The following is a 14,135-nucleotide window of genomic DNA, read 5'->3' as shown; positions in this document are numbered from 1 at the left end:
CCCTTGCCACATGCTTCTTTTCACAAGTCTAAATGCACATAAGCAGGAAATAGGCGATTGGTTTGTATGCCACAGTGGTTGGGGGGGTACCCCAGTTTGCTATTTTAGGGCCCCACCCCTTGCCTCCTTACACCTGGCTTGGGGTCGGGGCTTCACAGGCTTCACACTGCGGTTGCTGCTCAGCAGAGAGGGTTCTTCTTTTAAATTGTTTTTAATTTTTATCTGTGCTGTTTTAATTGAGACCATCTTGGCTGTGAGCCCTGGAAGACCTCCACCCTGCCTTGCTGGCCCTTTCCCATCTGGCCTGGGAGAGTGGAGTGCTGACTGACTCCAGCTACAAAAGCTGAGGCTGTTGAACAGATTCTTGGGCTGGAGTATTGTTTACGGGGAGTTGAGAGAGCTTCTTGCTGTTATTGATATTATTGTTGTATCTTTAGTTTTAGACCTTACGATTTATGTGGAAATTGTTTCCATTAGGTTGTGTACTTTTTGATGTGTTTTATTTATTGTTTATGACTTCTGTTATGTTTGTAATTATGTAATTCTTGTCATGTTGTCAGCCGCCTTGAGCATAGTTTCAAATGTGGAAAGGCGGCATACAAATAAAATGATGATAATGAGGATGATTTGAGTAATTAAACCTTGTAACTCTCTGCCTCTCACAGAGCAGGAAGTGTGTTGGTGTCTTTGAAGGGCACACCTCAAAAGTGAACTGCATCCTGGTGACTCAGACAACAGGAAAAAATGCAGTGCTCTATTCGGGCTCCAGTGACCACAATATAAATTGTTACAACATCAAGGTAAGTGTTCACTCAAGCCAATTATATCTTAGGATGTGACGACAACTTAAAAGAAGACTGAAATGTGCATGTTTTAGTGAACCAGATTATATAGAATTCCACATAAAAAGGGAATATTTGTGCAATTAAGCCCACATTTTAGGTTTTTACTTCATCCACTGATCCCCAGAGGGCCGTTTGGAGTGAGGGCCTGTAGCCTTGTGTCATACGAGCCAAAGGCTTGTTTCCTTGCTTCCAAACTGGAAGAGCCTCTCATAACTAAAATGATTTATAAACAAAGCTAGTTTCTCAGTTTCTTCTTTAGGTTCACTTATTGAAAGATGATGGTGAAAATATCAGTTGTATACTAACAGTAGTTTTCCTCCTACCAGACTAGGGAACTTGTGGATCAGATTAAATTGGACGATCGTATACTCTGTCTGCACAGTAGATGGAGAATTCTTTATGCCGGACTTGCTAATGGCAGCGTGGCCACTTTCAATATAAAGGTTGGTACGAGAGGGGTATATTCCATTAGAACCTGTGCTGATGTTGAGTTGTTTGCACTGCTTGCACTGCTGTCCAGTCACATGAGCAGTGCTAGATTTGGGGACTTTGCAGAGATTTCAGGGGTTCCCTAAACAGAATCTTGCAGTCATAGAAGGAGCTGATAGTATCTTCTGTGATTCTCCACTTCATACTGTAATTGAAATATACTACACGGAAGTGGAAGATGTTTCAGAATGTGTGTAATCTGTACCTGCTCTCGGGTGCAATTAGCTTTGGTGGTTTTCTCTCAGCACAAATGCACACGTACGTCAGGACAAACATTTACCATGTTTTTTTATATGTGCAAAACTAGAAATTTATTTTATGGTAATATTTTGGTAATAGTCATATTTGCAGCATTTGGATACAGTGCCATTATTATTATTATTATTATTATTATTATTATTATTATTATTATTATTATTATCATTTATATCCCCCTTGTCTCCAAGGAGCTCATAGTTCTCCCTATTCTCCATTTTATCTTCACGACATCCCTGTGAAGTAGGTTAGCCTGAGAAACTGGCTGTCTCAAGTCATCCAGTGAACTTCATAGCTGAGTACGGATTTGAACCCTTGTCTCCCAGGTCATAGTCCAACACTCTAACCACTACACCACACTGGTTCACAATGCTGGACCATGATCTAGCACAGGTATAGCCATCATGATGCTCTCCGGAGGTTCCTGGACTACCACCATCCCTGACCATTGGCCATGCTAGTTGGCACTAATGGGAGCTGGAGTCCCAACATCATCTGGAGAGCATCAAGTCCGCTATCCTTGGTCTAGTGCTACATGAATGAGCCTAGCCTCCCAGGCTCATGTGAACATCCTCCTCCTGTGGACTTTTGGAGAACTTCCAAAACCTTTTGCTTTTCCATATGCTTACCTTCAGTTTGTCATTTAATCTGAACTGGGTATTGTTCATATGCACTAACTATGGCTAATTTCATATTGGTGTTAAACTATTATCCCTGGTTTAGATAACATAGGAGAAAGATGGCTAAGGGAATGCAAAAACTTCTGAACTCCTTCTCCTTGGCCAGGGATGGGTGGAGGTGTCACAAGCCCAGGAAGTGGCTGAGCTCGTTCATTTAGCACTAAACCATGGCATTGTTTGGCTTCTAAGAAAACCAGTCCTTAAGACCTGGCCTGTGTGTAAATTTCACTGGCTTCATATATTTTCCTTGCACCGTATTTCTGAAACTGATTTTTACAGAGAAGCATTTTATTCTGAAAGATTTAAAAATAATTATATAAGCAGCCTTAGCAACATAATTATGAAACAGTACTCGTGGTAAGCTGAATAGGGCAACTAGGGGTTTGAGTGCAACTTGTTGTAACTTGACTTCTGTGGCTGCAAAAGTAAAGCAGAAACCAAGCATACATGCAAAACAAGCCGTGGAAAGAGTCCATAGATTTTCTGACAGTGCAGTCCTGTACCTAGAATTCAGTCCCATTAAGTTCTGTGGGATATACTCCAAGGTCAGTGGGTAGGATTGAGAGCTAAGAAAATTCTGTTTCTAAGCCAAAACCACCCCATAAAAGCATACAGAGAATTCAAAGCAAATAAGGCATCAGAGACTTCAGAGCAAAACCAGTATCCTTAATCTTTTTTTTTTAAAGGAAATTTGAGGAGGTGTGGCATTTCCAGGGTGTTCCCTGGATAGTTCTGTCTTAGTATGTAGTTGGATTAGTAAGGAAACATTGACTGTGTTCCTACTGTGTGTGTGTGTGGTATGTGCTTTCTTTTCCAGAATAACAAACCGCTTGATAACTTTGAGTGCCATGCTCCTAGGGCAATCAGTTGTCTTGCCACAGCTCAGGAAGGAGCACGGAGGTTGCTGATTGTGGGATCCTATGATTGTACAATCAGTGTGCGAGATGCCCGGAATGGTTTGTTGCTTCGAACCCTTGAAGGTCATAGCAAAACGGTGCTCTGTATGAAGGCAAGTATCTTGAAAGGAACGCTCTGTGTGGGCAGACTTCTCTTGCAAGTTCTCTGCTTCTTGACAGCAGTTCAAAGCTTGTAAAAGAACTTCCCTCCTTTCCAGATGTTTATAATTAGGAATATAGCATGTGATTTACCACTGAGATATGGGCCTCTCGTGATTGCCATCACTCATTCAACATTTCCAGAGAGCTCTTGCTTTGCTCAACCTGCTCCATCTCAGTTGGGATCTCTCAGGAATCTCTTTTCATGCCTCCACATCTCTCTCTCTCTGTGTATCTCTCCATTGTCCTTGGGTGATTTCATCAAATTCCATGGTTTTTGGTACCACTGGTAAGGTGCTGAACCCTAGTTCTACCTCTGTACTCCATAATCCACAACAGACTATCCAATATTTCTGCATAGATGCAAGTTTGCCACCCCCCAATACCCCTCACCTTTCCTTCTAAGCCTTCCTCACCTTGTATAAGCTCAGTGTCCATTGACAACATCACTATCCACCCTTTTGCTCAGGCACAAAGCCTTGGGGTAGGCCGTTTGGCCATCATATTCAGTCTGTTGCCATGCTGTGTAGCTGTCCGGTACAACATTGCAAAAATACAGTCCTTCCTCTTTGCCTGCTATGTGAAAACGCCACAGTTTCCTTCAGCCTTGACTGGCACCATTTACCTTGCTGGCCTTCTGTTGTTTGATTGTGCTGTATAAAGTGGTGATGATCATGACCATCTCTGAGTGTCAGAGTGAATATTATGCTCTCCTTTTTCGTGGCAGCTTTTGAAAGTTGTTGATAATTGCTTTTAGTTATAAATAATGATGCAACAAAGAGTAATATTTAGAATATACTGGACCCCATTACGTTTGTTTAAAAAAAGAGCTATCTAAGGTATCTTAACTGTTGGAGTTGCAATAGGGATAATGGTTCTCTAAAACATGTTTTTTCATTGTCCTATAATGAAAGATTTTTGGCAGACATTAACTGAAATTATCAACAGAACAACCTTACATTTACAGAGCAAAATATCCTTCTGAATTATATACCCAGCACATGGAACCTTACAAAAGGGCAATATAAGTAGACTCTTTGTGCCCTTACCGCAGCAAAAAGACTGATACTGATGAATTGGAAAAATAAAAATGCGGCTCCCTTCTACTGTTGGATTGAAGACTTCTACAAACTTGTGACATATGAACAACTTTCAAATAAATGCAGACTTGCCATGGACAAATTCAGTGATATTTGGAATCCATTCTTACAAATACTGTAATAGGTTAAGATCTGGTGAAGTACAATAACAACTTTGTAAAGTAAAAAGCAAAACATAACAAAAAACCCCACAAGGTTAAATAATAAAGATAGATAGATAGATAGATAGATAACCCTGATAAGGAGCTGAAACGGAAATGCAGTAATTTGTTAAAAGGCTCCCCACTGAATCCTTGGCTGATTTGGGATTTGAATCCAATTCAACTCACCCCCAACTGGTCCTCTGTCAGCCTTTCTAATGTATTTTTCAATGTGACATATTGACTTGGATTGTCACAGTAGCCCTTAATTGTGAAAGAGAGTGTGGGTGAAAGAAAGCCATTATCTGTTGATGAAATGTTGTGGATAATCTGTCTGTCTGGTTGTCTCTTCAAAGGTTGTTAATGATCTGGTCTTCAGTGGTTCCAGTGACCAGTCTGTCCATGCCCACAATATACATGTAAGTTGCTTATATGGTTAAAATTGAGCAAATGCTACTCCATTTGAATCTTGGAGCAGGAAGCATTTCAGACTTCCTCGCTTTTGATGAAATAATCAAAAATAATTTGATGAAATAATTTACTTTGCAGATACAAAATGTTGTAATGCTACTTTAATGAAACCAAATTCTTAACCACTTCTGCAGATTTCCTAAAGGGATATGTAGCTGTCTTACAATGCAATCCTAACCATGTGTACTTAAAAGTAAAGTCCTGTTGAGACTTATTTCCAGAGGATTGCAGCCTAAGTGTATCTTCTCATGCTAAATTTGGTACTGGAGTACAAGACACATGCAAAGTATGTCAGTTGAAAAGGGTGTACAAATAGCCAAGGTTCCCCCAGAGGGTTTAAGACATTGTTCTAAAGGGAAGCACAGTTTTTTACAACCAGCAGCGTGTGTGCTGTGTATTTTGTACAAAGTTATATGAGAACCCACCTTAATAGGATAGTAAAATAAAGGCTTGATAATCATATCTTGTCCTCTGCTAGGGAGATGCTATAACCCGATATTGTTTAGCAAACCCCTTCTGTATTTTAATGACTTGTTGTAGGGTTTTTTTTAGTTTTTGATGAGTTTTAATTGTTGATTAATTTTGTTGTTTGTCTTCTTTTGTGCATCACCCTGGGCTCTGTTGAGGAAGGCGTTTTTTGTAAAAATAAAAAAATAAAGCTGCAATTGTAAGCTTACTCACCTGGGAGCAAGCCTGTAGAATTAATTAGGAGTTACTTCTGAAAAGACATGATTTGTATTGCGATGGAAATAATGCAATTAAGTCTACATGCTGACCACTTGCATATCCACTTATTTAGTGTGGATTATCTTGTTGCAGACTGGAGAGCTGGTGCGGATTTATAAAGGACACAATCATGCAGTGACAGTGGTGAACATCCTGGGTAAAGTGATGTTAACAGCTTGCCTGGACAAATGTGTTCGTGTTTATGAGCTACAGGTAAAAAAAGAAGATATTTATTCTCATTTCTATTGTTTGTGGTGACATATCCCTGCTGGCGGCAGGTGGGGTGTGGTGCCCTTTGCTTTTGCTGAAACCTCTTCCTCTCCTAGCGGAATCCAGCACAACAGGACTTTCCCCTCTCCCCTGCCCCCTCTGCCCTCTCCAAAGCTGCTCCAGAGAGTCAGGAGAACTTCGAGAAGAGCACATAGGAGGAGGAGAGGGGAGATAATTCTCTTGGGTAGGCAGAAATACTGGCCCTGACGGGACACTCTCCTTAGCGCTGTGTGGAATGCAACCCAGACAGTTTTCGGCTTGATGAGATGTAATTTGGAACATCCCTTGTAGTTCCAAGCTGGGCATAACAATTAGGAAGTCCTGCAAAAGTTGTGCAGTTGCTGTGTGGCCTGTTCCTGCCCACTGCATCAAACCCACTGCAAGTGAGATTGCAGCACAATCCTTCGCTAGATGCATCTTTATTCTTAGGTTTGTGTTACATGTTTGTCATGCACTCAAAAGGTTTGTGAGGTTTCCCAGGTGCCTTCCATTGTTTAAAGACTTTTCTCGAGGGAATCTAATTCATTCACCCTCATGTTGCCAGAAGGCAGCAGCATTTTATAGAAAGAGTGAGGTGCAGTTGTGGGGCATGGGACACCCCAGGAGCTAGAAGCTTATCATAATGTTCATACAATTCTCCTTATAAGCGGCATTTTTTTAAATGAATGGTGAACTCTCAGCTTATTCAAATACAACATTTTTCTTTCTCTTTTCTTGTCCCAAGTCCCATGATCGTTTGCAAGTCTACGGAGGACACTCGGATATGATTATGTGCATGACCATTCACAAGAGCATGGTAACGAATACCTCAGTTTCCACAAAATCAGTGATTCTCTATCCGCGGTTATGGTTATCCAGGAGTGGCTCCTGCTTTTCATTTGCTTTGTGGGTGGTACTTTGTAAACTTAACTACATACTTGGTTCTTTCTGGTGGGAGGAGCACTTCATTGTCCACAGGACTGGTGCTGCTATGAAACAATAGGGCTTTTTAGCACCCACCCCCACCAAAAGCCCTCAAATGTCAGAAGACTTTCCAAGCAGTGCCTCATGAGACACTTTCCCCTGAAAGAATGCAAGCGTACATCTGTAGCTGTCTTTGGGAGCATACGAAGCTGCCTTGCTTTATTCCAGGGCAGACTGTTTGACTATGTAGCCTGTGTGGTGTAGTGGTTAAGAGTGGTAGATTCGTAATCTGGGGAACCGGGTTCGTGTCCCCACTCCTCTCCATACAGCTGCTGGGTGACCTTGGGCTAGTCACACTTCTCTGAAGTCTCTCAGCCCCACTCACCTCATAGTGTGTTTGTTGTGGGGGGAAGAAAAGGAAAGGAGAATGTTAGCTGCTTTGAGACTCCTTCGGGTAGTGATAAAGTGGGATATGAAATCCAAACTTTTGTTTGACTGGCAGCAGCACTCTCTGGATTTTTGAGCAGAGGAAGACAGACAAAGAGTCACAGGCAAAAGCTGCAGTTCCGTTCTAGCCTTTTTCTTCTGCCTGCATCTCTTTCTCTGTCCGCCTCCCCTCTGACTTTGCCTCAGCCCAGCCCACCCCTTCCCCATTGGTTGTCACACCTGAGCAAACTGGGTTGCTGCTGCAACACCCCAGAGAAGGAGGAAATCAGTCTTTCTACACAGAAAACTACAAGCACAGAAAACTACACAGAAAACTACAAGCTGGAGCTGAGCACATACAATTGAATTTGCACAAGTTAAATGCACATGTAATGTGACTATACTGTAAAACAGCTGTTACTTTTTCATAACTATTAAAACTGAAAGCGATTTAATATTGGCCCTTTTTTATCATGTGTATGGATTCTTTGAATCAGGAATGTTCAGCTCAGGATGACATTATAAATTTATCAGCATTGATTGATACATTTAGCATGTTGGTTTTCCTTGTATGCTTTAATTTTGTTACCATTTAAATCAATTTCTCTTTTTCAGATCTACACTGGCTGCTACGATGGTACTATCCAAGCTGTGCGGCTCAACTTGATGCAGAATTATCGTTGTTGGGTAAAGGATTTTCTTGTTCCCTTTAGACCATTTAGAATGGCTTACATCATGAGCCATATCCAGGCAAAGGGTTAGATGGGGCAGGGGCACACATGGAAACCCCTCCCGTGGGTTTTCCAGATGCTCTTGAGAGATTAGCACAAAAGTCTGTGCTAACAGAGTTTTTAAGTGCGTTCAACTGAGCCACATAGAAACTTCTGTGCTAGATGGAACTCTGCCTTATCAGGTTAAGAGGGAGAGTTTCCAGGTGCATTCAGTTGAATACACCTCTCTACAGACTTCTTCACTCGGCGTGCAAAGATCTCAAGAGCAGCTGACATGTCCAGGGACATGGGGGACCCCCTCTTCCATCTCTTGTTAGCATTAACCACGCCGAACGTATTTGTTGGTTCCAAAATCCATATGTAGGGCCAATCGATGTTACAGGATCATGAACAAGCTTTCGAGCTTTCCAGAACTCTTCATCAAGCTAGATCAGGCTTCCTCAACCTTGGCCCTCCAGATGTTTTGAGACTACAATTCCCAGCATCGCTGACCACAGGTCCTGCTAGCTAGGGATCATGGGAGTTGTAGGCCAAAAACATCTGGAAGGCCAAGGTTGAGGAAGCCTGGGCTAGATGGTAAACAAAGCAGGGTTTGAGGTGGGAAGTTGCTGGTAGTGAGGCTAAGGGTCATGTGACAAGATTGCAGACATTCAGAGGACAAATCGCACAAAAGGAAAAGGTAGCGTAACATAGCCTCATATGAATGTCTGTTACTGCCTCCGACATTCCAGACTCTGGCTATATCACCAGCCAGTTTTTGATTCCCACTTCATATACCATCAAGCCCAATGAATAATTATAGAGAGCTTAAAAGTTGGCACAGTATTTTGTGACATTTTGGTTGACCTAATAAAGCTCTTTGGAGCTTTTATGCCATTGTCATTCCATCTCTCTAATGTCTGTCTTAAAACCTCTCTCGCCAGTGGCATGGGTGTTCGCTGATATTTGGAGTTGTGGACCACCTGAAACAGCATTTGTTAAATGACCATACAAATCCAAATTTTCAAACATTGAAATGTCGCTGGAAGAATTGTGATGCCTTCTTCACTTCTCGGAAATGTTCCAAGCAGGTAACGTAGCAGAAGAAGCTGGATTAAACAATCAGTTTGATAGGGAACAATTGAGGTGCAACGGATACCTGCTGTTTTGTTATGATAGAGGAACAAATAGCATATTAATGTTTTAGCAAAAATACTTTGGTCGTGCTGGTTGGGGCTGATGGAAGTTGTAGGGACACCTTGTTGATGGCCCCTGATATATAATAATAATAATAATAATAATAATAATAATAATAATAATAATAATTTATTTATTTATATCCCGCCCTCCCCAGCCGAAGCTGGGCTCAGAGTGGCTAACAAAGACTGGGCCTACACGAAAAGCAAGGTTGGGCCTGATTTAAGTCTAGATGCAAATAGCACAGTTTTAAATATAGATGGAAAAGGAAGATGAGGTCCTGATTTACACTAAGGTCCCCCACTTCTACTGTGTAATGCAACATGTACAGTGCTCCCTTAAAACAAAAGTGAACAAAAAAAGTGCTTAAATCTTAACATGGGTGTAGAAGTATTGTTTGTACAGTTCGGTAGAAATCTGGTGAAATCTATCTCTCTTTCTCTAGGATGCTGTGGGACATATTGAAAAACATGCAGAAGAAGATAGCAAGGTTGACTCATGAAGGTGTTGGGTTTTTTTTTTTGCCTCCCACATTGGGAAGTACCTTTTATATACTGGAAGTATTCCAAGCCTTGTCCACCTCTTGCCCTCTCCTTTTTCCACCTTCAGTTTATATTTGGACTGCAAAAAGGACCTGGGCCGTTTTCTTTTCTTTCTTTTTTTGCTACAGAGACAGCATTTTGCTTGCAACTCTGTAGAGAAGGGAATGATGAACAGACTCAGACCAAACAAATTGTTTTAATTTGTTAGCAGAAACAAACAAAAAAAATCCTGTTATCCTATCAAAGAAGTACATTGTGCACATCTAAGCCTTTATTAGTACTCACGTTGGTGCCTAAAAAACACTGTTGAGCCATCTATTTTTATGTTGTACGCAGGATTGCCCAGGCATTTTACACTTCTGGCTTTAAACAATTTAAATAAAGAAACAACAACTCAGACTAGAAATACCAACAAAGCATTCAGCTCTCTATTTCCTTTCGTTATAACATCTTTTGATGAAAGATATTAATGGGTAATATTAGAAGAAATGGATTCCTTTTTTATTTTTGGTTGATCTTCAGTGGGTTATCTTAAATTCCAAATGCCACATCTGCGCAGTGAGTTGCCACACTCCTTGTACCTCTCTGTATCTGTTACAAAGAGGTTTGTGATGAGGTGCAACATACTGCATTGCTTAAACAGCAAAATAGCTGTTTTCTAAACACATTGGGTGATAGTTAATGTTACTCTTACTCTGAATAGACCTGCTGAAATCAAGTAACTTCAGTCCATTGATTTCATTGGGTGTACTCTTATAACTTAGGGGGTATTACCGATTTAATGGAACTTTTGTTATTTTTATATTGATAAGCACGTTGATGCAAAAAGACTGCAGATAATGATTTCAGCTTTTAAACATTCGTTATCTGTATGTTTATATCCAGTGCTTTCTTACCACATTAATGGGATTATGCCCCTGATTCTTAAGAGCTTGTTTTGTAAATGGATGACCTTGTGGTGTTTTTAAATTGCTGAATTTTTGGAGTGTCCACTTCTTTCTGTTCAGCATCCTATATTTTCAATGCAGCTTTGAGATGGCCATCTTCTCCTACTATAATCTGGTTTTGTTTCTGATGACTACATGATTGAAAGTTACCATGCAACAGAAAATGCTGTGGGGTGTAAAATGCAAAATTGTGAAGTCCAAGGAGCCCAAGCAGAAGCTGAGAGTAGTGTGTGTGTGTGTTTTGCCACCGTCTAGTGCATAATGACAGAAGTAGCAACCTGAGAAACTAATGCAATTTTAAAACAGTAGTCACAATGCAAAGAAATGAAAGGTGTGCATGTGTGTTGGAAAGAAATGTGCATACGCGCAGTGGTGTTCGGGTTTTTTTGAGGCAGCAGTTCCCAGTTTGGTTCATAAAGAGTTTTGTTCCTTAAGTCTCAGCCAGTGTTTTTGTTCTCATCGGCTTCAGTCTTTTTCTGTATCGTTTCAGAGGAAAACTGGAATTCTAGAGCTGTCTGGCTGTGTAGGTCTTGACCTGTTTCAGTTTTCTTCCTTTAGATTATGCATACATATTAAAAGAGCAATGCGTGTTTGAAATCGGCATTTTAAAAGTGAAAGGTAATGCTCCCATAGGGAAAGTGTTCTCAGCAGCTTGGTGTAAGACAGGCATTCCCACCCTTCAGCCCTCCAGATGTCTTGGACTACAATTCCCATCATCCCTGACCAATGGTCCTGTTAGCTAGGGATCATGGGAGTTGTAGGCCAAAACATCTGGAGGGCCGCAGGTTGGAGATGCCTGGTATAAGATATAGAACAGGCCTACAGCTAGAGGTTGCATTTCACCTCACCAGCTTGCCAAAGAACTTGGAAATATTAAGGACTTTTGGAACACTCTCCAGTATTCTTACTGCATTTTAAGCCTTAGCTTTTTGATGAGTGAAAAAGACCATCAAGGGAATATCATCCCCACCCCAATACCTACAAATCTGGCTTCCATAATCTTAAGAAATTGCGCTAGCAGAGAAGTGAAACAAGTTCTCCCTTTGAAATCACCATGTCTGTCTCAAGATACAGTGTTCTCCTTCTGCCTTTCACACATGTCCAGACTGTCTTCAAACCAGCTTGCTGCTAGGGCTCTGTTGTTGGAGAGGAGAAAACTTTCCAATGAGTGGTGGTAACCACCTGCAGTCTGTTTGCGGGAGGTTTCTAAGGCGTGTTGTCTTCTCTTGCCATTTTTGAGAGCTTTTCTCACAATGAGACCATCAGAAATAAATCATAAAGTGAGCAAATTGTTAGCGCATTCAGTCCATAGCTGGGAGCACGTAAGCGTGTGTGTGTGTGTGTTTTAAAAAAGGATTGTTTTTATATCTTCCTTAGTTGAATGTGATGGGAATGAAATTGCAGAGCCAGGGAGAGTGTAAGAAAATTAAGTGGAGTGCAGTGTTTGTCTTGAGGATTAGTGAATGGATTTTAATTTTGCATCGTCCTCAAAGGTTCTTCTCTTTACTGGAAGAGGATGGTAACTTTTTTGGCAAAAATGTATTCTTAAGGGGGTGTGTGTGTGTGTGTGTGTGTGTTTTACTAAATTGTTGCAAGTGATGCACAACTTGCACTATTTACTTACGTTCTTGGTTGTTTTAGTAGATAAGAGGTATGTGTGTGTTTTTAAGGTGAATGTGAAGACAGATTTTCCTTTAATCTATTTTGGGATGCTTAGATCAGCCTTCTCCAACATGGTGCCCTCCAGATGTGTTGAACTGCAACATCAGCCCCCAGCCAGATGGCCAATGATCAGGGATGATTGAAGTCTAGAACAAGTGGAAAGCACCATGTTAGGGAATACTGCCTTAGATAATTTTCAAATTGGTTTAGCAATAAGGTTGAGTCATGTCTTAACAAAAGTTGGTTTCATATGTTTGTCTTTATTTGAGAAGAACTGTTCTAAACCATGTCACATGTTCATAATTTATTATAAAATGATAGAAGGTTCCATTTCTTCAGTTCACTGCAGTAATTTCTCCCCAGAACTGCAGAGTTTCTTTATTCAGATTGTATTATTTTTTTCTTTTTAGTTCAGGAATATTTTAGTTTTTTGGTTTGAGGTTCTGTTCTCTTGGGGTTTTTCCTTCAGATTCTGCCAAAAGCATGGAGACAGAAAGGATAGTAGTAATTTGTGAATTGTAGCAATTGTGAGATGGGTACATCAAGATGATGTATTCCGTCACATTTTTGGTTCTGGGTTTCTGGCACCGTTCCACATGTAAGTTGAAATTATCTTGAAAATTTTGAAAGAGAAACATTGTGCATTTTTTTGTGGGGGGGGCAGGGAACTAGTCTTGGAAAGGAAATAGATAGAAATGAAATGGCTAGGGGGGAGTTGTGGAGTGTTCTTGAATTGTGTGGAAAGTGTGTTAATGTATGTGTTACTGTTTGAGTAAGCTGTTGTGTTGCTGCATCTGAAGTGAATTTGGACTGCACTGCCAATGCAGTTTCCCAACACAGTAGATTTTTTTTTTTTAATGCCATTTATCTTGTTGATTGGATGCAAGTGTGTGTTTGGTGTGTGCTGCAGCTAAGCTGCAGGGGAATGGTTTGCATATCACCTTTCAGGGAATCAGCACAGCTATTCAGCTGTTTGCATCTTTTGTGCCGTTAAATGCAACTGAATGTCATTGGCTACCCCAGCTTCTGTTTGCCCCTTGAGACAAATACTTGGGCTTGAAGGAATAGACCTCTGTAATGTTAAATCAAAACACAAAAGTGACAGTCCACATCCCACCTGAATTGAGTAGTTAAACTCCCATCTTAATGGCTCTGGATTTTATCCTAAATGTCAAGTAGACTATAAGCCTATGTTCAAGCTTTATGGTTGTCTTTAAAAATGCAAGTTCTAGATTCATAACTGTAGAGCTCTTACACCTTGAGTGGCAGTTAGTTAAAAATCAGTATGAAAGCAATGCAACCGCTAGCTAACTTGCCCTTCCTTGACCTTTAGGGTCCTAGCAGGATGGCTTTCACATAGCATTGTATGACAAAAGGACGAACTTCTCATTTTCCTTCATGTGCAGTGCTATGATCTTAACACAACTAGGATGTCTCAAATTACATAATATACCTTGTGAAGCGAGAACAGATTGGTGTGACCATGAGTAATACTAGTTGAGAAACTGCATCGGTAATACACACTATAGCAAATGTATTGGCAGCTTTCGCAACTCATTTTTGTTTCAGTTGGATGACCTGTGTGGCTCATATGCACAAAGTGACTTGGTCTTTCCTTTCCTTTTTTTTACTACAAAGCTGTGAAGTAAAAAACAAAACAGACAATAAAAATTACTTTGTACCAAGAGAAATATGGTGTGGCCTTTATTCTTCTGAT

The 14,135-nt window shown here is 40.7% G+C and overlaps 1 protein-coding gene across 1 annotated transcript in view; it reads left to right on the top strand.

Annotated features, from left to right (window-relative positions):
- ZNF106 (zinc finger protein 106) overlaps positions 1-14,109 on the top strand; it is a 43,351-nt gene extending 29,242 nt beyond the window's left edge. The window contains exons 14-22 of the mRNA XM_081857886.1: positions 666-800; positions 1,172-1,288; positions 3,087-3,278; positions 4,921-4,983; positions 5,855-5,974; positions 6,756-6,827; positions 7,976-8,047; positions 9,015-9,161; positions 9,713-14,109. Coding sequence (XP_081714012.1) covers positions 666-800; positions 1,172-1,288; positions 3,087-3,278; positions 4,921-4,983; positions 5,855-5,974; positions 6,756-6,827; positions 7,976-8,047; positions 9,015-9,161; positions 9,713-9,769 — 975 coding nt within the window. The 3' untranslated portion in view covers positions 9,770-14,109. The remainder of the gene's footprint in view (positions 1-665; positions 801-1,171; positions 1,289-3,086; positions 3,279-4,920; positions 4,984-5,854; positions 5,975-6,755; positions 6,828-7,975; positions 8,048-9,014; positions 9,162-9,712) is intronic.
- Positions 14,110-14,135: the final 26 nt, after the last annotated feature.

Source organism: Podarcis erhardii (genome assembly GCF_964252035.2).
Source record: "Podarcis erhardii genome assembly, chromosome: 1".
Lineage (NCBI taxonomy): Eukaryota > Metazoa > Chordata > Lepidosauria > Squamata > Lacertidae > Podarcis > Podarcis erhardii.
The sequence above is the reverse complement of the archived record's forward strand: the minus strand, read 5'-3'. Positions and strand labels throughout refer to the sequence as shown.